We start from the raw sequence: 25,799 nt of genomic DNA on the forward strand, positions 1-25,799 counted from the left end.
CTCCAGGAACGGGCACTAATGCGTGTTACATGGAGCAGATGAGGAACCTCCAGCTGATGGACGGAGACGAGGGGCAGATGTGTGTAAACACGGAGTGGGGAGCGTTTGGAGACGACGGCGCCCTGGAGGACCTGCGCACCGACATCGACCGGGAAATCGACGCTGGCTCGCTGAACCCTGGCAAGCAGCTGTGAGTGTCACTGAGTTTGTCACAGCGGTAGCTGCAGAATAAATATGCATAATCAGAAATCTTTGTTTCCAGACCGTTTTCTACATGTAGATTAATAATTTATGTTCGACAGGATTTTTAAATTTTTTTAGAGCGTTACAGAAACTATCTGGATTGTTTTTCCCTTTTCGACGTTGTCGCTTTAATTCTAAGTACTTACTAATTCTCATGGTCCTCATCTGTAACATCATTGACTGCTGAGATCAAAGTGTCGATCACAGTTACTGTCTCGTACGTTTGCGTTTGGGTTGTTGATCACCCAGTTATTGAGTTGCATGTGTTGTAGACTTCAGGCTTGGTGCCTAGCAACAGTATTATGTTGTCATCATCAGGCCCGTATCCCTAGTTCCTCCAGCTGCATATAATGCAGAGCATGGCCTTCAAACTGAGTTACAATCAGAACTTTCTCCTCTTTTAAGACCTAAAGCACTTAGTTATAAATTCATCCCAGCAGGGGGGGGCACTAACTAAAATGATGCTACAGGCTTCATCCCGGATGGTGCCTGTGTTGTTCACTAATCCTCAGTAATCCTCATTGCAAGTCAAGTTGAGATAAGATTTGACTTGAGGGGCCAGTGGGAAAGTTTCAATCTCCAGACGCCTCAACTCCAGAGCCACCAAGTGAGTTTATTTTGATTTGGGCTTAATCCCATTTTCTCTCTTAACACTTTAGGGCGGGGGTCTTCAACTCCAGAGCTGGTGTCCTGCAACTTTTAGATGTGTACCTGAATCAAATGGCTGAATTACCTCCTCAGCAATGCAGTCAAGTTCTCCAGAGTCAAGCTAATGGCCTGATTATTTGACTCTGGAGTGTTGAAGCAGAGACGCATCTGAAGGCTGCAGGATCCCAGCCCTCGAGGGGTGGACCCTTGCTTTAGAGCGTCCCTGACCCTTACCGAGGGCCAGTGTTTCCCAGTTGTTATTTTAAAGTGGTGGTATTATTTATTTGCCGGGCACAGAAGTCATAGCAAACACATAAGGTGTTGTCTTGACTCAGTCAGATGTCAGGGTTTGTTTCATGTTATTGTTTACATCCAGAAATTTCTCACATTTGCTCAACCATAATATAACTTGAATTGAAAGTAACTTGAATTGAAAATAACGCATAAAAACCATTTAGAACAACTCAAAACTACTCACTCTTCCTTTTTCTCGCTCTCTGTGTCGGCTATGCCTCACACAAGCTCATCACCGTAGCAACTGACTGACAGCAACGCCACTAACGTATTAGGATTCAACAACAAAAGACACTCACAAACATTTCCCACACAGAACAGAACATTAAATCGATTAGAGTTTTTTGTTTCCAGGCTTGATGTTTATTATGTGACTATTAATACATGATAGCTTTGGTAGATTAGATCGGTCTTTAGTTAATTTACACACCTGCTCTACCGATGATCTGTCAGAGTTGGTGTGTGGATCGCCTCTTTTTATTTTCGAACTAAACTGAAACACACATCCCCTCTACATCTTTATGTTGTCAAAGTCAAGCTAGCATTAATGACCTATTTCCCTCTTCCTCGTTATTTTTTTTAATTAAAACTTTTTCCTGACCTTGTCATGTAGTCGTAGTGTTGACAATTAGTAGCAAAGCGCTGCAGTCCTTTTTCTTTTTACATATCACACATACATTTATGTTGACAACCAGACAGCTAAAACCAGTGGTGGTCGTCATGAGCGAGCAGCTTGTGGCCCTCCAGCAGGAAGCCGCGAGGCGGGGATTTTAAATTGATTCACAATGCACTTCAGCACAGGAGTATAAAATAATTTTTAAACCATGGAATGGGTGTATCTGTTCTAAAAAATGAAATGAATACATCGAATTGACTCATATAATCAAAAGGAGTTATTTCTGTATTCAATTCCAGTTTTAAAAAATTAATAGGTTGAAATGAGAAAGTGTAAAGTTGCTTTATTCTTCTGATATAAAACATGTGAAGCCTCCAAAATCTGATCACATTTACTGTAGCTGAATACGTTCTGCTTATCTATTTACACCTTAGCTGGGAGTTTTGTTTGTTTGATTTTTTTTACTGTCAATTTGACAACGGCCTCCCACTTTACCTGTAGGCACTTATACGCTCTATTAGTTTATTCCTTGTGGAAGAAAATTGCAAGGAGGGAAGTCTTGATAAGAGTGGGTTTTAAAACGCAGTCAGTTCAATTTAAAACAATGAAGTGAACAGAATATAAATATCCATTAATGTTCCTCAGTGGAGAAATTCACGTATGGTAACATCAAGGTAAAGGCAAATGGAACTACGAGTTAGGTAAAAAAAAAAACCTCAAAACGGAAATAATAATAATAAGACTCTAAAGTAAGGACAAATTTCTAACCAGTAATTGTTTTTCACTCACCACGTAGCTGGATATCTGGAAAAACGAATACATTTTTATGCGTTTGTTTTTGTTTTGTTTTGGCCTTTCATCCACACAACAACTCTGTTCAATATCACTGAAAACAATTATTTATAAAAAGTACAACTAAAGTGGATATTTAAGAAAACTCAGTATTTGTGTTTTCGTGAGTACATGGCAAAACGGAGATTTAGGGCATTGTTTTGTTTTTAAACAACTTTATATTCTAATATACTATTTAAAAGTAGTTCTAGCTATATTTCTGACCACGCAAACAAACTTCTTGGCGCTATGTTTAATTCATAACGGGAAGTAGTAGCAATCTGATTGGCTGACATTGATTTTAGCTTTGAGCTACACTGCCCCCTAGGGATTTGGCATGTTTAAAACAGCGTTTGGAGCGTATTAGTGCAGGTTTCATGTGGATGAAACCGATCCAGTGTGCACAATATATATATCGTTTTAAATGATTCGGTGGAGATGTTAGTTTTTATAAAGACCTGGCTACATGTGGACAAGGAGCAAGTGTTCATTCATAAATGTGGGGGGCGTTCCATTTCTCACTTTCTGCTGCATTTCCTTGTGCTGCCTTTTCTAAACAAGACCCTTCGCCCCCAACGCATGTGGGTTCAAGATTTGCGAGACTGCACTGTAATTACATTTGAAAGACATATTCGGCTCTCATATTTTCTGTGAACATCTTCTCTATAATTCTTTATTTTAAAATCAAAATGGCTTAAAAAAAGGTCGATTGGAGCTATGCTTAAGAAATTCAGAAACATGCAGCTTTAATGCCTATTTAATTATTTTTACTGGAAATGGAGCTGATGATTTGCCAGACCATCAAGCAGGAGGTGGATATGAAGACGTGTGAGCCGTCCACAATAAGCACTTTTGAGTCTATTCTGCATTCCTTAAATTAAGCAGGAGCCAGAATTAATCAATTTATTCGCAAAGAAATGTCAGCCAGGTGGTATTTTTGTGTTCTCGCATCTTAATTTATTCTCTGATCTTATTAAAAAGAAATCTCCTAGACAGATGTCTATCAGCATGTGTCATCACTAAAACATTTCTGATTCTAAACGTGAATTACCTTGCAGAAACTGCCTTTTGGAAATTAAAGAGCAAGTGGGGAATATATTGAGAAGCATCAAAGTTCTGGCATCATGACGTCGATCCTTTTAGTTCAAACCAGATGTTTACATAAATAAGCCACAAACACTTTTTTTTTTCTCAGTGTCTGAAGTTAAAACCGACTCATATTTTTTTTGTTTTGGCTCAGTGAGAATGACCAAAATTATTTCTATTTGCTAAATGCCAGAAAACGTAACGAGGACAATTTTATTTTAGAGATTTCTTTTGGTAACTTTCCTCAAATTCAAAAGTGTACATCAGGGATAACTATCTTTTAAAATGTATGACTTGGGTCATACATTTTCTCACTTGTGGGAGATGTCCTCCCACAAGTGAGAAAATAAAAAGTTTGCATCGTTTTATTCAGTGTATGTAAATATCTGGTATGGGGTGTTTTTTTTTTTCTGTACCTTTCTCAGGTTTGAGAAGATGATAAGCGGGATGTACATGGGGGAGCTGGTGCGTCTCATCTTGGTGAAGATGGCCAGAGAGCAGATGTTGTTCCAGGGACAGACCACGCCACAGCTTCTTACCTCTGGACGGTTCAGCACCAACTACATCTACGCCATTGAGAGCGACAAGTTAGTATTTGTGCAATGTTCACATAAATAATGTCCACTTAAAACAGCCCTAAGGTATACAGGATGATGTGGTGATACTCCGGAGAAATCTCATGAATCACAGACACTCAACTTTCCTTTTTGCTCGATCGTTTTACCTTCCTTTACTGCATCACCAGTATTTTATTTATTTATATATTTTTTTCGAATAGGTAAGAAAAATAAGATGTTCCAAAAAGGAGGATCAGTAGCCGGGTGTTCCTGGCCAAACTTTGACCTGAAAGCGCGACTGTTTAATCCCATCCGTCTAATCCTGCTCAGTGCTTTCTCTGGTGTCTGCAGAACAGAAAGATGGCACTGGGACTAAACATCATTTATGATAGGCAGAGGAAAAATACCTTTTTATACTTCCCAACTTTAATGCTAAGCTAGTTTATATTCTAAACTCTTGTTTCACTAAACAACGGGGGAAAACTCAGATGATGATGATGTCATGACTTTTGAAACTACTCATAGGTTAACTGACACCTGTGATTCAATATTGTGTCATATTTGCGTTAGGATTGAGGCTGCCTTATTGTTCTTTTTTTGTAGCATATGTGTAGTTATGACTTACCAATGCAAGCATATAACACACCGTGATTTTGAATGCTTATGATGGGGTCAATCAGTGACCATCTCCCCGTCTCCAAAACAAGAGTACAGTATGGATGGGTCAGAGTTGGACTGAGAGATCACATATTTTCTTGTCTAGTTTATGTGTTATAAATGGCAACCTTTGCCAATGTCAAGCCCTGTTTTGTGCCTATCCAGGCTTTAGAAGTGACACCTGACTTCTGTCAGAGAGGAATGGGACAAAATTCCAGCAAACTGCAGCCATATTCAATAAATTAGAATATATGTTCCTATGAGTCTGGTTAGTCATCCTCAAAGGAGAGTGCCTTTTGAAAATAACAACTTTTAAGCAGGTACTAAAGATTCTTTTGAGACATTTCTCTTTATGAAATTTTTTTAAATTTAATATTTTAATTTTAAAAGCTGTGTTTTCATCAACTACAAGCAGAAAAATCATGATAAATAACAGAAACAATGATTTTAAAACATTTATTTATTCACCAGAATAACAAATATTTCAGACCAACAGACAGAACAAGACTAACGAACATAAGTATTAATGTATAATATATCAAATAGCCAGTTCAATATGACAATGAATGACAAAAAAAAATCAGTCTTTGTATAATTATTTCATTTTACATTTTTCACTTTGTGATAAAGTTCCTGAAATAAACTTTATTTCAGGAACTTTTCTGAAGTCCAACTTTTCAAAAATATTTTACTTGACTGAATGGGCCTGTACTGTCAGAAGTTTGTGGAAGTTCAAAGGCAATGCATCTAAATTCTGAAGAAATGTGTGTAAACTTCTAATTTAAAGACATTAATAAGTAAATCTGACATTATTGAACTTATTATTGAAGAATTTAGCAAACAGAAATTATTTTGGCAAATCAGACTGAGCTAAAGCAAGAGAAGTTTGGTCCAATTTAAGTTCAGTGAGAGAAAAAAGGAACTTGTAAGCTTATGGTTTCATCTGCAAATAATTAAATGTGTGAAATGAACTATGATTAATGATAAACTGTGCTGAAAATACAAACTGTTTGCAGTAGTTCTTATTTTTAATGTGCCATCCTTCACGGAGCAAAAGGCCAAGACTGATATACCTGTGATGCAGTGTGCAAACAACCCGAGGTCAATGTAACAGTTTGGTATGCACAGAAAAAAAAAACACGCGCGACGGTGAGAAACATCCAGCTAAGTGAAGAACGCTGGTTGTTGTTGTGGTTCGTAAAGATGAAGAGCTGAGCTGAACCTTCATCTACTTCCTGACCTTCACCAGCGGCCAGCAGATGTAGATTGCAACCCGTTGCTTTACTATCGGCTTTAATCGGAAAGCCGATAGTAAAGCAACTGTTCCTGCACTCCAACACACGTTAACCGATGTGGGTTAAGCGTCTGACTAATTCAGGAATAACACCGGGAAACTTTATAGAGTTGTGAGTTTCATTCCGTAATCCATTGTCGCATGTTGGAGTGTCCATGGGCAGGACGCCATCACCGCCTATTGATCTACAATCGCTTTATAAGTGAGTGTGTGTTAAATACTGCTAAATGGTGTCTACATCGTTGTAAACTGTGTGATTGTGAACGTGAGTGGGAATAAAAATAGCACAGTAGGAGTGTAACAGGTAAACCTTCTATGGATGCAAACTCGACTAAAATCCCAGGATTGTATTTGAAACGTAATCAATTACAAATTTATTGATGGAACTTGACTTAATGTCGTGTTTTGATTGTTGATTCTATCTTGCATTGTGTTTCTGTGTTTGATATGATGTAAAGCACTTTGAAATGCCTTGCTGCTGAAATGTGCTATACAAATAAAATTTGATTGAATGATTGATAAATCTAGAAACACTTAACAGTATTATTGAATTAAATTAATAAAGTTAGAAACCTATAAGATCAAAACGACAGCTGCAACAAATTTACATAAAAATATATAACTTATTAGTCGCTCATGTCTGTTGGTTTCAGACTCTTTGCGGCATTAAATATAGACGCACATGTTTCTAATTATTCTTTTTACTTATTACTCCTAATGCTTTTCAATAAATCCCATCACATATGTGCCATTAAGCAATATTTCATGCCTCTTCAGGTGATTTTAACTTAAGAAACTGGTTTAAATGTTTGGTCCCACTTACCGGTAATTGCATCTGTCCTGATTTTTCAGGATTGCTAAAATGCTAATTCAATGCACTACAAGTATGTGGGACATTAATGGTGTTTAAGCATAAATAAGTAAGCTTCTAGGCAGTGGTGGGACTTGATTAAAAGATTTGGACTAGTTAATTGCAGTGTCTATAATTAATCGCATTTTAAGCAAACCGTGCATCGACAACATAATCAACATTTTCAATTCAAAAACCATTTTTGATGCCAATTTATTGAATAACTAGACCTATGAGCTCAACATGAAAAATATTTATTGTTTTTAATGAGTTCTTTTTTTTATTATTATTATTCACCTGTGAATTTGATCCAAAGTGATTTTGCCCATACAACTTTCAAGTGATTCAGAAACGTATTTGAAAAAACACTTTTTTAGAAATCTGAACTGTGGACGGCGACTTTAGCATTAGATGTGATTTTAGGCTTGAATAGCTTTGCTAATGGCTAACTCATTTTAGCACAACTTGAAACCTTTTCCTGCGTCCAATCAGTTTGTTTTTGAAGCAGGAATTAAACCCCGGTGGGCCGAGAGAAGCGATCTTGTCATCAGTTGCTGTTTAAGGATGTTGCTTGTACGTCTGATTTACGGGCGTACTGGAAACATTGGATTACAAAGGTTCCGGAAGGAACTTTTGTCTGGAAAAAAATTGACCAATAAAAAAATGCATTAAAATTTCAACATGTTAAATCTAAGCAATTAATCAAAGTGAACATGCTAGAGTCCAGGCCCTACTTACAAGTAAAGTCCTTATCTCCCTGAATTCCTGTCCTGGCCTGTGGAATCTGATCAGAAATAAGCTGAACGTCTGATTCTTTGCCTGCAGAGATGAAGAAGGTCTGGCTAGCGCCGAGAAGTTGCTCCGCAGCCTGGGCCTGGACCCGTCCGCTGAAGACTGCGCCGCCACTCGCAGGATTTGCCAGATCGTTTCCACCCGGGCCGCACACCTGTGCGCCTCCGCCCTGGCGGCGGTGATGCGACAGATCCGGGACAACAAAGCGGCCGAAAAGCTGCGCATCACCATCGGAGTGGACGGCTCGGTTTACAAGGGTCATCCAGAGTAAGTGACCCAGAACACCGACGTGTGTGTATCTTGCTCCTTAAATGAGGAGCTGGGAGGAGTGTATCGGCATGCCCCTCTCTGCCCCCTGAGTGTATTTGAGCTAAAGTGGATTGAATTGTTCCAACAAGTACACGTAATCTCTGCGTTTATTGTTTAAGCGCTCTTTACAAAATTAGAGCTTGTTCACACAGAGGGGATTAGTTCTCCCTTGTCATCAGTGTTTGCCTGACTGACTTGGAGTTGGAGCTTACAAAGTTGTTTATTTGCCTGCTATTCTTCCCAGTGTCTTAAAGATATTTGTCCAGCCTGGTGATCATGTTGTAAAACATAACAGGACTTCAGTCCCTGGCAGAGGCTTTGTCATTTTCTCTGTTAGATACTCAGGACGGCGCCAAGGACTTAGTTAGGCTGAATGTCAGCCTTCGTTTCTGGTGAATTTAAACTACCGGCTTTGGGCCAGTCGACTGAGTACGGCCTAATTATCCTCCCTGATCCCCTCATTAAAATTCACCTGGCTCCGTCTCTTATCTGAGAAACACAAAAGTGTTCTTCACTATGCAAGTACACACATATTTATACGTATTCATTTGTGAGTATAAGTATGAATTATTCATACTCGCAACACCCTTGTATTATTTAATCGTTTATTCCGGTTTTCTATTTAATTTGTTTTCCTCTGGTTAGTTTATTTGCTCAGTTCTGGCTTAAAATAATTAGCGATGAAACTCTTTAGTACAACTTGAGAGGATTTTTAAATCTCTTGAGTCACCAGCACAGTTTGCTTTGCCATCTGTGCTGTTTTGTTCACTGATGGAAAGTTAGCTAGCATGAAAGTTCACTGAGAAACAATACGACATTTATTAAAAGGGTTTTTTTGTTTTTCACCACAGATTTCCCAGGAAGCTCAACAAAATGGTGCGGCGCCTCGTGCCAGACTGCGACGTGCGCTTCTTGCAGTCGCAGCACGGCAGCGGGAAAGGCGCGGCCATGGTGACGGCGGTGGCCTACCGACTCGCCGCCCAGCACGCCGAGCGGCAGCGCGTCCTCGGCACCCTGCGGCTGAGCCGGGAGCAGCTGCTGGAGGTGAAACGGAGGCTGACGGAGGAGATGGCGCGGGGTCTGTGCAAGCAAACGCACGACCAGACCAGCGTCAAGATGCTGCCGACGTACGTCAGGTCCACCCCGGACGGAACGGGTGAGGGGGAAAACAAGATGTCCGCCGCCTCTTACTCGGATATGTCCTTGCTCCTGTTAGATGTGAATTGTTTTTATTTATTAATTAAAATTTTTTTTTTTACTCTATTTTATTTTTTTGTAGAACAAGGAGATTTCTTGGCTTTGGATCTTGGCGGATCCAGTTTCCGTGTTCTTCTCGTTCGACTGAAAAATGAGAAGAAGCAGAAAGTGGATATGCACCAGAAGATCTACAGTATCGATCAGGACACCCTGCAGGGCACAGGGGAAGAGGTATTATGTTGTTTGGGAATAAAACAGCTGAAAATCATTTTAGGTTTTTGGTTTTTTAGTGCAAACTGAAAAATCTACAATAACACAAATTCCTGTTTTTCTTTTTTCTTTTTTATGTTTTTTGTGGGTTTTCTTGTGAATAAATCAGGACCAGAGGCGAATAGCTAAAAACCATGACAACTTGAAAACCCGCTCTAAAAATACTAATAATTTCCTATTTTAATATTTCAAACACCAAAAATACCCCATTCGGCATTGATACAAACAAAGGAAACCGTCTTAGCACCAGCGCAGAAGCTAATAGCTGCAGCAGGGGTGTCCATACTTTTTGTTACATGGGACAAACTAAAAAAACTCAAATCAAGCAAATAAAGTCATCAAATTTATTTATTTTTTTATAAAATGGATTCTATTCATCACAGAGCCAAAACGTTAAAAGAATTTTGCATGTTTGCTGTAGGAGTCTCACTCTCAGTTCCTTTTGGACTCGATTGAGCAGCTTTATTCTCGGTCATAAAAACAGGACCTGGGCCACTTTCTTTCAAGACGTTTAATAGTTTAATAAATCAAATTAAATCTCAGTTGCGCGGCTTTTTTTGGAAAGTCGTCTTTTCAGTAAAGGATTCTGGATAAACGTGAATCTACTAATTGTAAAACCTCGATTATTTAAAAAGATGAATATTTAGTCATAATTAACCTTTTCCATTTTAACAAAATTAAGTGGGTAATCATTTTTGCCCTGACTGACATAAGTAGTCCACATCAGGTCACATTCTTGCTGTCATTCTTGATCTGCAGTCGAGGTATTTCGGCTTCCCAAGCTGCATTTTCCAGCAGTGGCTCAGCTTTAGGAATATTCATCCTGTGTTGGTGGTAAAGCATAATGCTAACGCTAGCGCCGCCTCAGTCGGTCTGCCCCAGGGCAGCCGTGGCTACAATGCAGCTTCCCGCCATCAGTGTGTGTGATGTGCAGAGCAGCGGTTGTCGCCTTAGGCGGCCTTTCTTCTTCTGCTATTGAAAGCTCTGCAGGTGTGCAATAGGATTCTCCCGTGGTGTAAGTTTTCAGCTCAGTGATTTTTGCTTATGCCGCAAATTAAAGCTTTCTTTATTGGCTTTTTTTTTTTTTTTTATCTAAGGCTTCCTGAGACTGAATGATCTTGTAATTATTTTTAATTTCCCTTTGTTTTACCTGTGTCCCAGCTCTTCAACCATATTGTGTACTGCATTGCTGACTTCCTGGACTACATGGGAATGAGAGGGGCGTCCTTACCTCTGGGGTTTACGTTCTCTTTCCCATGTGATCAAACCAAGCTGGATGAGGTAACGTTCTCTCCGCCGGCCTGAATCCTTACATACAGATGTATGAAGACCATGCTAAGAAAATTATAAATAAAAAAAATACGAGAGTAAAGTAACTTTAATTAAGTCAAGTAAAATTGACTTAATTAATTGAATTAAATTAAGTCAATTAAAATGGACTCAATTAAAATGGACTTAATTCAAGTCAATTTTATGACTTAAATTAAGTCATAAAACTACGAGAATAAAGTCACAATATTGAATTAAATTATAAAATTATGAGACTAAAGTTGTAATTATTCTTGTATTATTATGACTTTATTCTCTTAAGTCGTAATAATATGATAATAAAGTCATGCAAGAGCAAAGTCGCGTTAAGAGAGCAGTCATAACATTGCTACTCGTAATATTTTGACTATTCTCAAAATAGTTTATTCTTGTATTATTCCAACTTTATTGTCATGATTTTTATTTTCTCTTAGCTTGGCCCTCCTTCTCCGTCATATTAACCAGACCGTGTGCCTAAAGTCCAGTTAACTTTGTGCGCTTTGAATTGGTTCCTAAAGTTTTAGTTGCGTGACATCAAGCACGCTGCCTTTGCCGAAGGTTTGAAATACGGATTTATTCACATTTTTCATTAAGCGGATTGATTATTTGTTTCACATTGCTTTTTAAAAAACCCCCAACTTTTTTCTCTTTCTCACAAAACCACGCTGCTGTCGGTCAGAGGTCAGTCTGAATAGCTGCACAGAGAGCCTGCCCCCATCTGCTGGACCTCGGTTTCTGCTACAATATATTCCAGTCCATCATTCATCGCGGCTGGAAGCCTGAACAATCAGTAAACTGTGAGGAGGGCCATTTAGCTGGTGACGATATTTAGAATCAACACACGACGCGACCGAAGACTTTTTTAAAAATTTTTCTCCGCCTCCAAACATTATGTGTAAAATAAGCTATCATTCATTCAGGGTTTAAAAAAACAAACTAACTGGGTGTTTTGGTGAAGTGATTGTATAAATTGAGGGCAATTTACCACAAGAGAGTTAAATAAAACTCAAACAATTTAAAGAAACTGAGGATTTGTTTTTTTTTTTATTTTTTTTGGAAACTCTCATCAGAAAGTTGCAAAGTTTTCCATTTAGGTTGACATAAAACATTTTCATTATTGTTAAGCCATGTAAAAATAATAATAGTGCTTTTGTTAGCTAGGAGCAACCAGTCTAGATGCAGAGGCTTGTATGTTGGACGTGTGAGATCAAAACAAACCGCGTTTTTCTCTGTTTTTAAGGACGCTGCGTGACTTCGATGTTTCTCTCTTGTCAGAACAAGGACTTGTCCATGGTCATAATCAGGCCAGAATATTTGATGGGAATTTAAAAGCTTTTTAACCTGATCCTTGAACTTTGACTTGGAAAAATTAGTTGCCAGTTCAGCTGCTAATCAGCCAAGCTGCTCTCTGCAAATCAAGCTAATTAACACCCGAAACACAGACGTCCGTTGTGTACCTGTCAGTCAACCAGACTTGGAAAAACTAGATTGTGTCACAACGTGACTGCCGGGTGAAAAAGGTTCAGTTTCCAGCTTGACATTTTGTCTGTTTCATGACATGAAAGGAAATATTACAACTAACTTAATTCTTTTTGAAAAAAGCGTACATACTCAAATAGGCGTTTCATTACGTTTTGCTTGAACAAATGGTTTTAATTTAAAATGGCAAAGTTTGGTTTGGATTTTTTTATTTTCCATTCCACCAACCACTACTTTGATTTTATCAATCTGGCCTGGCTACTTGTTTACTACATAAGTCTGAACTTTTTTAAATTTATTTTATTATGTTTTTTTAACGGTAATAAAAATTCACACCATTACAAATTGTGTGCTTCAAATTCTGAGAAGATTTTCTTTAAATAAGAGAATCACTTTACCTCTGGCTTCACATCTCTCACGGAATATTTTTTTTAATGAAGTAACACAGCGGAACATTCAATCGTGTTGTTTATCTCTTGGACAATTTTAATACATGAAAAGTTGTAGTGTGTAGCAGGTTTTTGTGAAAAGGTTTATGACTGAATCACAATTGCATCACGTTAATGAGAAGCTTCTGTGCAAATTATTCCAAGATTATTACTGGGCATCAAATGCTCGAGCAGTTTCTTACCTGTAGAACCAGGTCTGGTTCACAATATAACCGTTTCATATCGGTCAATAATAATTGATAATTATTGATACGCTTTTTGTTTTAAATATCCAAACAACCCAAGAGGGAATCCTACCAAACGGTGCCAGTTTGGCAGGATTCAATCTTGGGTTGTTGTACTCATTTTCTCCTTTCACTACACCCTGCTCTTTCATTTGTTTTTTTTTAAGCTGTCATGCGGCAAAACATAAAACTGCTCCCACATACTGAGGCGAGCTGTGTGTATTCTGAGAACCGAGCACACCCCGTGTGAACTGCATGAACGGTTGAGATTTCATTTGTCACAATCATTTATTTTATCCTTCAGACCCTCTTTTTTTTCCTCTCTCTCTCTCTCTCTCGGTTTGAAGAAAGACTTTGCCTCATGAAGTTTGCATGAACATAAAGGTTCATCCAACTCGATTTCCTTCGTTTCATTTGACTCATTTTCCTCTGTGCTTCTTGAGCAAACGTTTTGAATTTCAGAGCCAGATGACGTCTATCCTCTCCTACAGAAGGAACTGGAGACCAAACGGCTAATGTCTAAATGCGTTGACAACTCCAAGCGCACAACTCTTGAGTGCTGGCAGATGAAAGTAGACCCTGTCATATCAGAGGATGTGTGGCGTGAAAGATTTTGTGGCATACGCATGCACGCACACACCGCCACGCACACACACACACCCACACCCCCACACACCCACACACACACACACACACATTCATTTAACTCCAGTCACCAGCTAATCTAATATAAAATAAAACACACGCTCCATTATTCATGTATATATGACTGCATTCTTTCTTTCACCACATTTTCTGGAATGTAGAAACTGACAAATTTGATCTGGTTTTGAAACAAATTTCAAATATGATTGGAGTGAATTGAGACTCTAAACAGATTTCCATCAGTGTCAATATTTAGTATAATATTGGGCACTTTAAGTATTGTTTCATTGCAAATGAAAGGTGTAATAGTTCGGGTTCTTCTTCTTTCTGTTCACCGAAAATGAATGTATATAATAATCAAAATGAGTTTTTACTGAAACACTTGGTTTCTCAACAACATTTGATGTTTCTGTAAGTTCCTGGGATTGTTGTAAAGTTTTCCTCAATAAAACCTGACATGTAAATTATCCCTGTGGATCATTTTAACATGGTGCCAAACCCTCGCCGTCCTTTCTGCAGGGAATTCTTCTGAAGTGGACGAAGGGCTTCAAAGCCAGCGACTGTGAGGGGAAAGACGTCGTTAAGTTGCTGAAAGAGGCTGTCCAGCGCAAACAGGTCAGTGCACGTTTTGAATGAACTTGCAAAAAAAACAACCAAAAAAAATGTTTCAGTCTGTTTTCAGAGAGAATTCTGCTTGTAATGGCTTTCCATCTACACACACGTTTTTCATGTGTGTGCTGAACACTGAGCAATCGGTCAGAAACTCTCTGTGTGCTAACTACTTCTGTTTGAGGGAGGCGGTGTCGTTTGTAGAAGTGCTGCATCCGGAGTCTGATTGCTGACGCAGGCTACCCTTCTCACATAGCGTGTTTGTGTTAATCCAGCTTTCACCTCAACCTTCACTGGACACGAGCACGAGTTGTGTCCAGTCCAACCACATCTTGAAGGATGAAAGGAGCTGTTACAAGATGCTTTAAGAGCAGAGACAGACATATTCTTTTTTTATGAGAAAGTTTAGCCATTAGATCAGTGGCTTTCAGAAAAGAGAAACAGTTAAATATATAAACTCTCAGCCAGTAGTAAAATATAAAGGGTTAACACTAGAGTACATACAGTAAGTCACAAGCTGCGTTTCCATTCCAAATGTTCGTTAACCTTTATTGATTTCCTGCTAATGTCTTAAAAACACAATTTCACAATTGCGGTGTTTCCATTAAATGAGAAACACAGTTAAATTACACTAATAAGTTTGTTGACACAATAAGTCATTAAAAACATGACATGCCATCATCCTCCAATTACTTCCTGTTGTCTATTTGTAGTTTTTGCCAGTCGCACCATCTGGTTGTTGATCATGTGACTCTTTATTTATTTATTTCTTTTGTAATACAAAAAAAGTGTTCCCATTGCATTTTTGCGAGATAAGCTAATTTCAATGAGGCCAAAAAAAAGAAGAAAAAAGACAGAGGTCAGTTAAGTTACTGTCACAATTACTTCCACTCACCTTTCAGGAACCTTATCTCAGCTTACAGAAATGTCATTTTTTGCTATTTTTTTCCCATGTGTCTCTTCTAATTAAGGGTTTTCTAGCCATTTGGTTTTGTCACACTTGCAGCAGTGATGCTACTGTCATATGGTTTAATTGGACCCTTCAGCATCAGAAAGGGCCACGGGCATTTTTGACCACTGGCCTTAAAGTCGAAATAATTTGAGAAGAATTTGAATAAGCTTTTTGTTGCCTCGAACCTCCAGGGAGGCCTTGTTGGATTCACCGCGAGAAAGGCGGCAGTGAAAGACACATTTTTATTTTCCCTGGACGTGTTTAGCTCACTCCTATCAAACCAAACGATGTGCTTGAATTTCTTCTTTTCTTCAACAACTTAAATCTAATCGTTTTGTGGAAACAAACAAACTTCCCAGTTGGAAAGCATCTATGTCGCTTCCTGGAAACTGTCACACAAATTCAGATTTCTGCTCATTACTGGTCCAATTTTTAAACCACTTCCTTGTTTACGTGGTCTTTGCTGTGGAAACAGTGCGCAATAGTTCTCAAGGAAAATTTGGACTTTATTTTGATAAATTTACCTTTTACTACGGCGGACAGTTTGATCTAATTAAGACGTTTCAAAGTGGTTTTACAAAAAGCGAGAGTTCAGTCTCAAATATTGCTGAAGGCGTTCACATGGACGAGGTTTCAGATTGATCTTTATTTCTCCAGGTAAGCACAGAGCTCTGCTGCTTTAACATTGACCTGGACACTATTAGCTGGTCACTATATATTGAAGAGTTTAAGGGTTACGAGTCAATTATTATTATTCTTATTTTTTTTTTGCTTTTAAAGGGTTGGTACAGAATCTAAGAAGGAGTGAGCGTACAGAGAAATGTTTCCTTGCGTCTTAGTTCCAGCAGTCAGCAGCTAAAGAGTGTGAAATTACAACAGAGGCCCTGGCTAATTCCTGGTTAGGATACAGAACACTGGTCAAGGTGGAAAAAAGTGTCAAACTTGGTCTTATTTATTTATTTTTTATGTGGCCTTCAATCCAATCTCTGCTTCAGCTTCCTGACAATTTCTTTTGCCCTTACTTTTTTACGTAAGTTTGTTTACTGAAGCAGATCTCGGTTGGATACTTAAAAATTAAGTCATGGTCAAAATGTGATGAGTGGAAGAAAAGCTTCAGGTTTATGTAAAATCATTTGAGATGTGGCGGGAAAACAGAGGAGAGAGAAAAAACAGCAACACGCAGAAAGAGAGTTAGCAAAAGGACCTTTTAGTAAGTTACCCCACTGTTATTGATTACCACTTCAAAACTTGTAGGCATATTTGATGTGTTTCCAGTAGGCTGCTACATGCGGACGAAGGTAACTAAACCTCGTTTTTTGTAAGCCTTTACCAGCTTTTTACATGAAGCAACTGAAATGTTTGCCAATATAAGGCAAGAAATCTCACTTATTAACCTGACAGGGCAGGTTGACCTATGAAGTGAAAACCATTTCAGGTGACGACCTCTTGAAGCTCATCAAGAAAATGCAGAGTGTGTGCAAAGCAGTAATCACAGCAAAAGGTTGCTACTTTGAAGAAACTAGAATATAAGGGCTATTTTCAGTTGTTTTACACTTTTTTGTTTAGTGCATATTTCCACATGTGTTATTCATAGTTTTGATGCCTTCAGTGTGAATCTACAATGTCAATAGTCATGAAAATAAAGGAAACTCATTGAATTAAAAGGTGTGTCCAATCTTTTGGTCTGTACTGTATATATAATCTGTATTTTACTTTTTTCCCCTCCCAAGCTCTCATTTTGTTGTTTTTTTTCTTTGTTTCTTTCTTACAGAATTCCACGCTGACACTTGAACATTTTATTATTATTTATCTTTTCCTAATTTTTTGTTTTTTTACTGTAAATTGGGTTTGTGTTTCTTCCACATCTAGAAATTCGACCTAAGCTTTGTGGCAGTGGTGAACGACACGGTGGGTACCATGATGACCTGTGCCTATCAGGACCCCAAATGTGAGCTGGGCCTTATTGTAGGTAAGTCTGTCTGTTCCTGTTCTTTCCTGCTTGATTTAAAATAACAATAATAATAATAAAGTGCTCACTGTGGCCAATGTGTTTGTAAATGTAACGATTTTATCAGGACTTGTCTAAGAGCCGTCGTTTTTTTTACATCAGGCACAGGGACCAACGCCTGCTACATGGAGGAAATGCACAACATCGAAACGGTGGAGGGAAATCAAGGCCGCATGTGCGTCAACGTGGAGTGGGGAGCCTTCGGCGAAAACGGTGAACTGGACGACTTTTGCACAGAGTTTGATCGTGCTGTTGACGAATCCTCCAACTACCCTGGGAAGCAGAGGTACGTGAAAATCAGGAATAAGAGCAAACACAAGAATAAAAAGTGTAAGACATGATGAGACTTAAAATACCTTTCAATGATTTCATTGATTTTATTTGACCAAATTCTAGATTTTACACCGTGTTCCAAATTATTATGCAAATTGGATTAAAGTGTCATAAAGATAAAATTTTTAGTTGTGCTATTGAGTTTATAGATGGTATTGTGTGTCAGGGCTCTTTGAATCACTATAATAAATTTCAGAGCTGGGTTGATTAGCTCAATTAAAGGAAATCTACTTCAGAAGGATGTTCCACATTATTAAGCAGACCACAGGTTTCAAGCAATATGGGAAAGAGAAAGAATCTCTGCTGATGAAAATCATCAGACAGTGTAGTGCCGTATGACAAGGTATGAAAACATTAGATATTTAACGAAAACTGAAGCGTTATCGTACTGTGAAGAGATTTGTGTCTGATTCAGAACAAAGATGGGTTTGTACAGATAAAGGCAGAATGAGGAAGGTTTCTGTTAGACAAATTCATCGGATTAAGAGAGCAGCTGTTAAAATGCCCTTACAAAGCAGCAAACAGTTATTTGAAGCTGCTGGAACACTTAGGGCTGTGCAATTAATCAGATTTGCAGTCAGTTTTTTATTATGTCTCCAAGCCATCACAAAAGCAACTCACTCAGCACTACATTTGAAGATCAACCTAACAAATACCAAATAAAGGTGTAGTTTGAAAGTTCAGAGGAAAACAAACAAGGCAGGAAAGACAGGAGGAAACAGCAGAGCATACTAGAAACATAGATTCAGTTGGTTTATGTAAAAAAGCATCTTCTTCCTTCATTTCTAAATTAAATAATTGTATATAATACAGATTATTGTATAATCTGTATTATTAATAGTAATAATAATAGTTATTATTCAGTCGTTTGTTTTTATATGACTGAATTAGCTCAGTCACCTAAGTAACATATTTGTATTTAATTGCTTTGTAGAAATCAGTTTTCATTTTGACATTAAAGAGTTTTTTCATAATTTTTTTTTTTGTCAAAAAAAGCCAAATTTAGTTTGGTTTGTAAAAGCAATGAAGACGGTAAAACATTCAGGAGGATAGATAATTATCATAGACCCTGGATGTGTTTAATTGTAATATAACGAAATAAAAATCTTACTTTGGGTCAATCTACATTGTTTACTACTTACATTAGTTTGAACCTCTTGAATATTTTTGTGTCGGTTTTGACAGCGAAGCTTCTTCTCTCTTCCGCTGCTGCTGCGTTCGGTTCACATGGCTGAATTTGAAAACTGAACACCTTTGTGCTGCTCTGTAATCACACCTTAAACTTGCATCTGCAATAAGTGACATAAGTGAATCTGCCATGTCATCAAAAAAAAAAAAAGAAGCTGTGTGCAGACAGTGGGAAAAATGGCTGTGAAGAAAAATGTCTGACTGTACATAATAATGTTGTGTGGGTGTGAAATCCTCTTGTTGTATGTCTTATTTTTGAAGATATGAGAAGATGATCAGTGGCATGTACCTGGGAGAGATAGTGAGGCATGTGCTGATGGATTTCACCACCAAAGGTCTGCTGTTCAGGGGCAAAATGTCGGAGCGGCTGAAGACCAGGGGCATCTTCGAGACCAAGTTCCTGTCACAGGTTGAAAGGTGAAGTATCCAAACAATACAACCGAGCCAGTGAAGGCTGCACCATATGTCACTCAAACCGGCTCTCGCCGACGGGACATTAAACTAAACTAGTGTTTTGACACTAGTTAAGAAGAGACATAATCCAGAACACACATTGTTGTTGAAGATTCTTGTTCTTTTTCCTGTTTAGTTTTATTAAATCCCTTTGTTTTCCAGAGGTAGACGTCAATACGAGATGGAATGAAACTCTGTCACAAAGTAGACATAAAGTCCACAAGAGACCAGCGATATTCAGTTCTTGGAAAACACTGACATGTTCCGTCGTTTGTCAGCTGGCTGTCCGTGTTTCCAGCTGGAGTCTGCAGAGGAGAGCGATGTGATGCGAGATAGGCTCCGTGTGTGGGAGGGAAACCAACACGGAAGACATAAACACACATGGGTCCGGTTAAAATTTCAGTCACACTTGACAGATTTTTTGGACGCCGGTGTGACCGCCACGGACGCACTTATGAGCTCAGTGGGCATGTGTCAAAATGAACGCATGAGATTTTATTTGCCTGGGTCCTATTGGATACGTTTGCGATTCAATTGTAGTTTCATACATTAAGAAAAAAGAGAAAATCTATGTGAATGTGACGTGGAGTTAGATTAGCGATTCATCTCTCCAGCAGGACTGAGGATTTAGTGGAAGACGTTCCTTGTAGTTTGTCGCTAGGTGAACAGGCAAAGAAGACGACAGGAAGTGGCAGGACAACGGTGTTGCATGTTTTCCAGTGACTTATCGCGTGAACAAACCTATTCACGTGTGATTTTTAATCGTGCTTCTTATTTAAAGGAAACACCGCAATTGCAAAATTGTGTTTTTTTGGTATTTAATGAATATTGACAAAGGTTTGCGCTCATTTGTACTCTAAATGCAGCCACTGCTAACTGCAGCCTGTACACACGGCTTCTAAAGCGGGCCAGCTGTCGAAGCGTGACGTCTTCCTCCGTTATCAGCCATACTTTTTGTGTCGGTGGCCCCAGGAGCTCCAGTCATTAACAAAAGCCTTCCTCTTGATTATGCTTCCCCACAGGAGGCCCTGGTCTTGCATGGAGCTTAAATCTGAGGGCCAAGGATTGACATTTTATTTTTCTTCTATTATAGAGTAATCAGACCAGCAGTTGTCACCTTCTGACTAACCTTCCTGCTGACGGAGTTAAAGCCTCTTTAAGCCTCGCGCAAATCCAACGTGTTGCTTCTGACGTCAGCACTCTATTTTTAATTCCCATTTAAGGCGTTTATTCATGCGTTTGCTTCATGTCACATCTGTTTCACATCAAGTGAAGCTGCCGACTGATCACAGAAGTTAGCTAATCGCTGTGCAATTCAGCCTGTTTGATTCCAGCTTTGAGCTGGTTGGTTGGAGAACAAACATGACAAAGACCCAGGAACGCAGCAGACGCTTCATGAATTGTAGAGAAGTACGGTTAAGTTACATCAAATCATCCCAAGCTTTCAACATCGGTCAACAAAGTCGTAGTTGAAAGCAGTTTGACACAAACCATGTTGGAGATTGGAGAGAAGGTGCTTTGGTCAGACGAGACCAAAATGGAAGGAAATGCAGAAAGGTACACATAGCGAACATGGTGGTGACGGTTTCATACTGTGGGGATTCGTTTCCTCTCTAAAGGTGGAGAAGCTGGTTTGACTTGATGGGAAAATGGGTTCAGAGGAGGGAGAAATCCAACACCGTATTTATTTTTATTTTACCTTTAATTATCCATGTAAGTTGATTGAGAATAAATTCTCATTTTGAACAACGACCTGTTCAGGAAACATTCCAACTTCATGCAGCAGCGCATCATATGGGGGGAAACAGAAGAATATCATAAAACAAAAAGGATAAAAATACAGCCATGTTTCTGCTGACCAAATGTACTATAATTGACATACACGTCATTAGTTTTTAAAAGAAGCCATGTTGATTATGTTTTATGATTTTTACCGAGTTGATTAAAGTTGATATTATAGTGAGCAGTTTTTTTTGTTGTTGTTAGTTGTTTCAGCCATTTGGCGCAGCAAAATGAAAAGCAGAAAAAAAATCATAAAAGCAAGGGAACTTGATTTGGCTGAAAGTTTTAATGTTGGGGGAAAGGTTGCAACAGCTGCTGAATGACACTAAATATGCACCCAGAGTTACAACAGAATGCTTTAGCTCAAAATATATCCATTTCTTATAATAGCCCAAAGTTCACAGATCAGTCTACTTGAGAATCAGTAACAAGACGCCTGTTCACAGACACCTTCCGTCTAATCAGTCATATTTTTAAATCCTAAAACCAGAAAAAGTGGGAGAACAATTTCCAAATGTTTTGCTCTGCATTTTAATAACAAATCTTGTGGGGAGGAAGCACCTGCAGTTGTCCAGTACGGGTCCCTGAACTGCCCCTGTTCCCACAGCGACCGGCTGGCCATGCGTCAGGTCCGCTCCATCCTGCAGCACCTGGGCCTCACCGGCTCCACGTGCGACGACAGCGTCCTGGTGAAGGAGGTGTGCAGCGTCGTGGGTCGCCGTGCAGCGCAGCTCTGCGGCGCCGGTTTGGCCGCTCTTGTCGACAAGATCCGGCAGAACCGCAACCTGAACCAGCTGTCCATCACGGTGGGAGTGGATGGTACCCTTTATAAGACCCATCCGCAGTAAGGAACATTTTAATTTATTGAAGGTGGTCACGTTGGTTTCACCTACGCTGTGTTCCCAATTGTTAAGCGAGTTTTAATTTTAAGGAGTAGTCTTCTCTGTTAATTTAACGGGTTTTAAACCTCAAACATGAACCCTTAAAGGGGCAGCGTTGTGTATTCTCCAAGCACATAGTTCCATTTTATAGCACAATCTAACTTCTACCTTGAGTTGTTATAAAAATGCTATATAATTCACATGTGACGTAAAAATTAATTTGACTTCGTAATTTAACGCCAAGAAATTGGATCTATGTCTATTCAAGAAAAACTCATATTCTTTCTGAAACTCCGCCTTCAGGAAGTCACCACAACATGGCTCCTCTATTAACTCTTTAGCATCATTTTTACCAGCATTTCACTAAGACGTAGCTCCTATAATGAGCTCAGCAGACGCTCAGTTCTACCAGGTGTTTGCTAATTGCTGCTAGCTAGTCTGAAGGAGCTGAGTGGGTTAATAACATTATGACTTGACGTAAAGCTGAAAAAAGTTGATTTTACATAACACTGCCCCTTTAAATAAGTGAGTTACCGATTAATTAATCGGGATGAATTCACAGCAGCCCCTCGACTAATCAGATTCAAATTTCTAAGCACTCAACGGCCCTACTGCGAAGTCTTAACTTTTGTGTTTTGCTCTCCGCTCCCTCCTCGTGCTCTGAAGTTTCTCGAGGATCATGCAGGAGACCCTGCAGGACCTGGCCCCGCAGTGCGAGGTGACGTTCCTCAAGTCGGAGGACGGCAGCGGGAAAGGAGCGGCGCTCATCACGGCCGTGGCCTGCAGGCTGAAGAGCGAGCAGCTGCTGTGAAACCTGCAAAAACCTCTTCCCGTGGGTCGACGCGCGCTTCTGTTGAGTCGGTCGTCATTCTGCAGTCTTTAGCGTTTTGTTTCGACGTGAGCGCGTTCACACGAGGGCGTGCGTTTAGCGGCACGAGGCGAAGCTGTGACGGAGGTTCGGTCGGGTTCAAGCTGAGCTGGGAAATCACAGCTCTGCTGGTAACGAACCCGCACCTTCAGTGAGACCCGACTGTTACGAGCTCCTTGCTTTTGCTTTACACTCCGTCGTTGTCTTTTACTTTTATATTAGTTCTGTTCTTTTTTTTTTTTGGATGAAACTTTTACTGTCTGGCAAGTTTAGAGAAGCACATTCCTGAACCAAAGAGAAGCTAACCAATACATTCAGCAGGTAAATGAAGCAATAGTTTTTCTTTTCTTTCGTTCTTTGTCATTTTATTTAAGTTTTAAAGCAATTTGACTTTGTTACAGGAAGCTTCAGAAAATATGCAACATTGTGATGAAATGTTTTTAAGCGATGGTATGTTTTTAAAATTTAAACACTAGCCACAGATCGGAAACATGAAGATGTTTTAGAAATTGCTGAGGCTCCACATAACCGGAGGTATAAATAATTCATACTGTGCAGTTCTGATTGTAGCAAGCATATTATGATGGGCTGTGAAAAATATCAACTCCAAATAAAGTGAGAAATTGCCAGTGTCTTTATTATTATTATTATTATTTTTTTTTTTTTTTATCAATAAAACCAAGATTACCCCAACATGGGCTCACTTTATTGCTGGGATGTTGAGAGAATAAAGAGAACAATCTGCACCTTCATAATTGGCCCAATCAGTTTAATTTGTAGTTTTTCTCTTCACAAAGCCTTTTTTAATTGGCTTTTTTAAATCAAGCGATTACCTTACAATGGAAAACTGCCCTGAATACACATCACCAGACAGCTCTGGAAACACTGGTAACGTGTGTGATCTTCATTTTCACTGTTTTCATCCAACCAAACGCAACTCAGTAAATCTTACTTGGCTACGTATTGCTTTTTCTTCTTCTTGTTTTGATTCTTTTTTTTTTTTTCCTTCCTGTGTTTAGTTATTACCGTGGAGACCAGCAGCAGGTCGCTGCCTGGTCTTTTGTCATTTTTAGATTTGGGTATGTGCAAGCCAACAAATGTCAGCTGGTGGCCGGGTTCAGAAACTTTCTCCGCAGATCAACAGGCTCGCAGCAAACTGCTAAAAATGTCCATGAAAGCCTCCGTAGAGCGGGAGACGGGGGGGGGGGGGGGAGAGAGAATGAAAAGTTTTACATCAAAGCCCTGACCAACGCTACGTTTTTTTGTTTTTTTTCTCATCTGGTTTCAAACCTGAGTGAAGTTGTGTGTGCTGCTTTGGCTTTGAAGAAGCCAAAGCAGCACACACAACAGCACACATTTTTTTCTGCACAAACGTAGTCGAGTTAATTGACACCCATTTCGTCTGTTTTGAGGAAGGTCTGGGCGGGGGGCTGGTTGACCTTTGATGACCTCTAGAAACATTTCTTTATATCTTTAAAATGATAGCAAACAAAAGATTTTGCTGCACAAACGTTTGACACCAATTTTATGTGATTTGAAGAAGGTGGGGGGGGGGGAACTTCACTCAGGTTGCTTTCAATCCCAGATGCAATTGTGGAAATATATTTTTATAGACCGGCTGGAGGTTCTGACCCATATTTTTCCTCCTTTCTTGGAGTAGAAGAAAAAAAAACATTTTCGAATTTTTGCATTTCACCCATTTCTGGTCAGTCCTTGTTATAAAATATTGAACAAAAATAGATCCAGCATTCAGGAGGATCGAGGCAAAGAAGCACAAATGGACAGCGGGTGATCATGTTTTAGTCTGCGATCAAAGTTACACGATGTCTGGAAAATATTCAAAGCCTTCGCTAATTAATGATTCAGAGGCCATGTTTTCTTCGAGATGTTTTCTAAAAGGGACAAAACGGGATTCAGATTCTCGTTGAACAAAAAGAGTGGGGGGAAAAAAAATCTCTAATGTCTTCTGAACCTGCACCTTTTTTTTTTTTTTTAGTAAACTTTTGTGTGCAGCAGAAAAGCAAAAAGAAAAAGCACAAAGAGCCAAGCGGCTCTAAGTGCTACGTGCTTCGAAGAGATGCGTCGTTCTTTTCTCTCTCTCTTTTTTTTTTTGAAGAAGAAATATGGCCGCGCTTTATATGCTCTACTTAAGAGGGTTAGTATTTCCCCCCTCAGCTAATAACTGTCAACTGCGCATTTGCATAAATATGCAGCCCAATTAGTGTTAATGTACTCGGCTCTTGAGCTCCTCGTAATGAGCCTTTGGTCCTTTTCAGTGACATTTGCCACACAAGGACGGCGGCGATTGAATTACCGAGATGCCTCTCATGGATGCGGCCGCGAGCCGCCGAGTTACTTTGGCCACGTCGCCGTCTGCGAGCGCAACACTAAACAGGAAGTGCGGACAATTTTTAGCATTCCGTGAAAATCATTTTTCTGAAAACGTCACTTTTAATTAGCGGCCGGGGCTTTCAGTATCGTGGCTGTGACGACACTCTGAGCCAACCGCATCCATGGACGGCTGATAAAAATGCGGAGACTTATTACACCAAATCTTTAGGACGAATATTAAATATAGGCAGATGATATTTAGGGGGAAATTGAGTTCTGAGGGTTTGTTTTTTAATTTGTGAGTTATTGAATGTTGCTCCAGCTTTAAGTAGAACCTCTTGTTTGTTTTATTTTCTATTCAAACAGCCTCTCATACTTGAGGTATGCAAAACATGGCGGCCAAATGTCATGTTTAATATGCGGTATAGCCAGTGTTTGATCACGCTCGGTTACAGTGGAAGCTTTATTCACTTCCTTTGCTTTAAGGGTCAGACTGACATTACAAATGACAAACAGCGACTGGAATGAAAAGGTGCTTTTCAACCTTTATGCTTTCATGGATAATTTTCCTTTTCATACGTCTCACTTTCTGTTAAACTAGCTACATTTTCCTTTCATATGATCAAAATAGATTTAGAGTTAGTC

General features: G+C 39.2%; 1 protein-coding gene across 2 annotated transcripts in view; it reads left to right on the forward strand.

Annotated features, from left to right (window-relative positions):
* hk2 (hexokinase 2) overlaps positions 1-23,456 on the forward strand; it is a 45,830-nt gene extending 22,374 nt beyond the window's left edge. For both annotated transcript variants that reach the window (XM_032578377.1, XM_032578376.1), the window contains exons 7-18: positions 7-190; positions 4,144-4,305; positions 7,902-8,135; positions 9,029-9,333; positions 9,457-9,605; positions 10,806-10,925; positions 14,269-14,364; positions 17,180-17,279; positions 17,421-17,604; positions 19,101-19,256; positions 21,682-21,918; positions 22,622-23,456. In XM_032578377.1, the coding sequence (XP_032434268.1) occupies positions 7-190; positions 4,144-4,305; positions 7,902-8,135; positions 9,029-9,333; positions 9,457-9,605; positions 10,806-10,925; positions 14,269-14,364; positions 17,180-17,279; positions 17,421-17,604; positions 19,101-19,256; positions 21,682-21,918; positions 22,622-22,766 (2,072 nt within the window). In that variant the 3' untranslated portion in view covers positions 22,767-23,456. The remainder of the gene's footprint in view (positions 1-6; positions 191-4,143; positions 4,306-7,901; positions 8,136-9,028; positions 9,334-9,456; positions 9,606-10,805; positions 10,926-14,268; positions 14,365-17,179; positions 17,280-17,420; positions 17,605-19,100; positions 19,257-21,681; positions 21,919-22,621) is intronic.
* Positions 23,457-25,799: the final 2,343 nt, after the last annotated feature.

This window comes from Xiphophorus hellerii, chromosome 12 (genome assembly GCF_003331165.1).
Source record: "Xiphophorus hellerii strain 12219 chromosome 12, Xiphophorus_hellerii-4.1, whole genome shotgun sequence".
Classification (NCBI taxonomy): domain Eukaryota; kingdom Metazoa; phylum Chordata; class Actinopteri; order Cyprinodontiformes; family Poeciliidae; genus Xiphophorus; species Xiphophorus hellerii.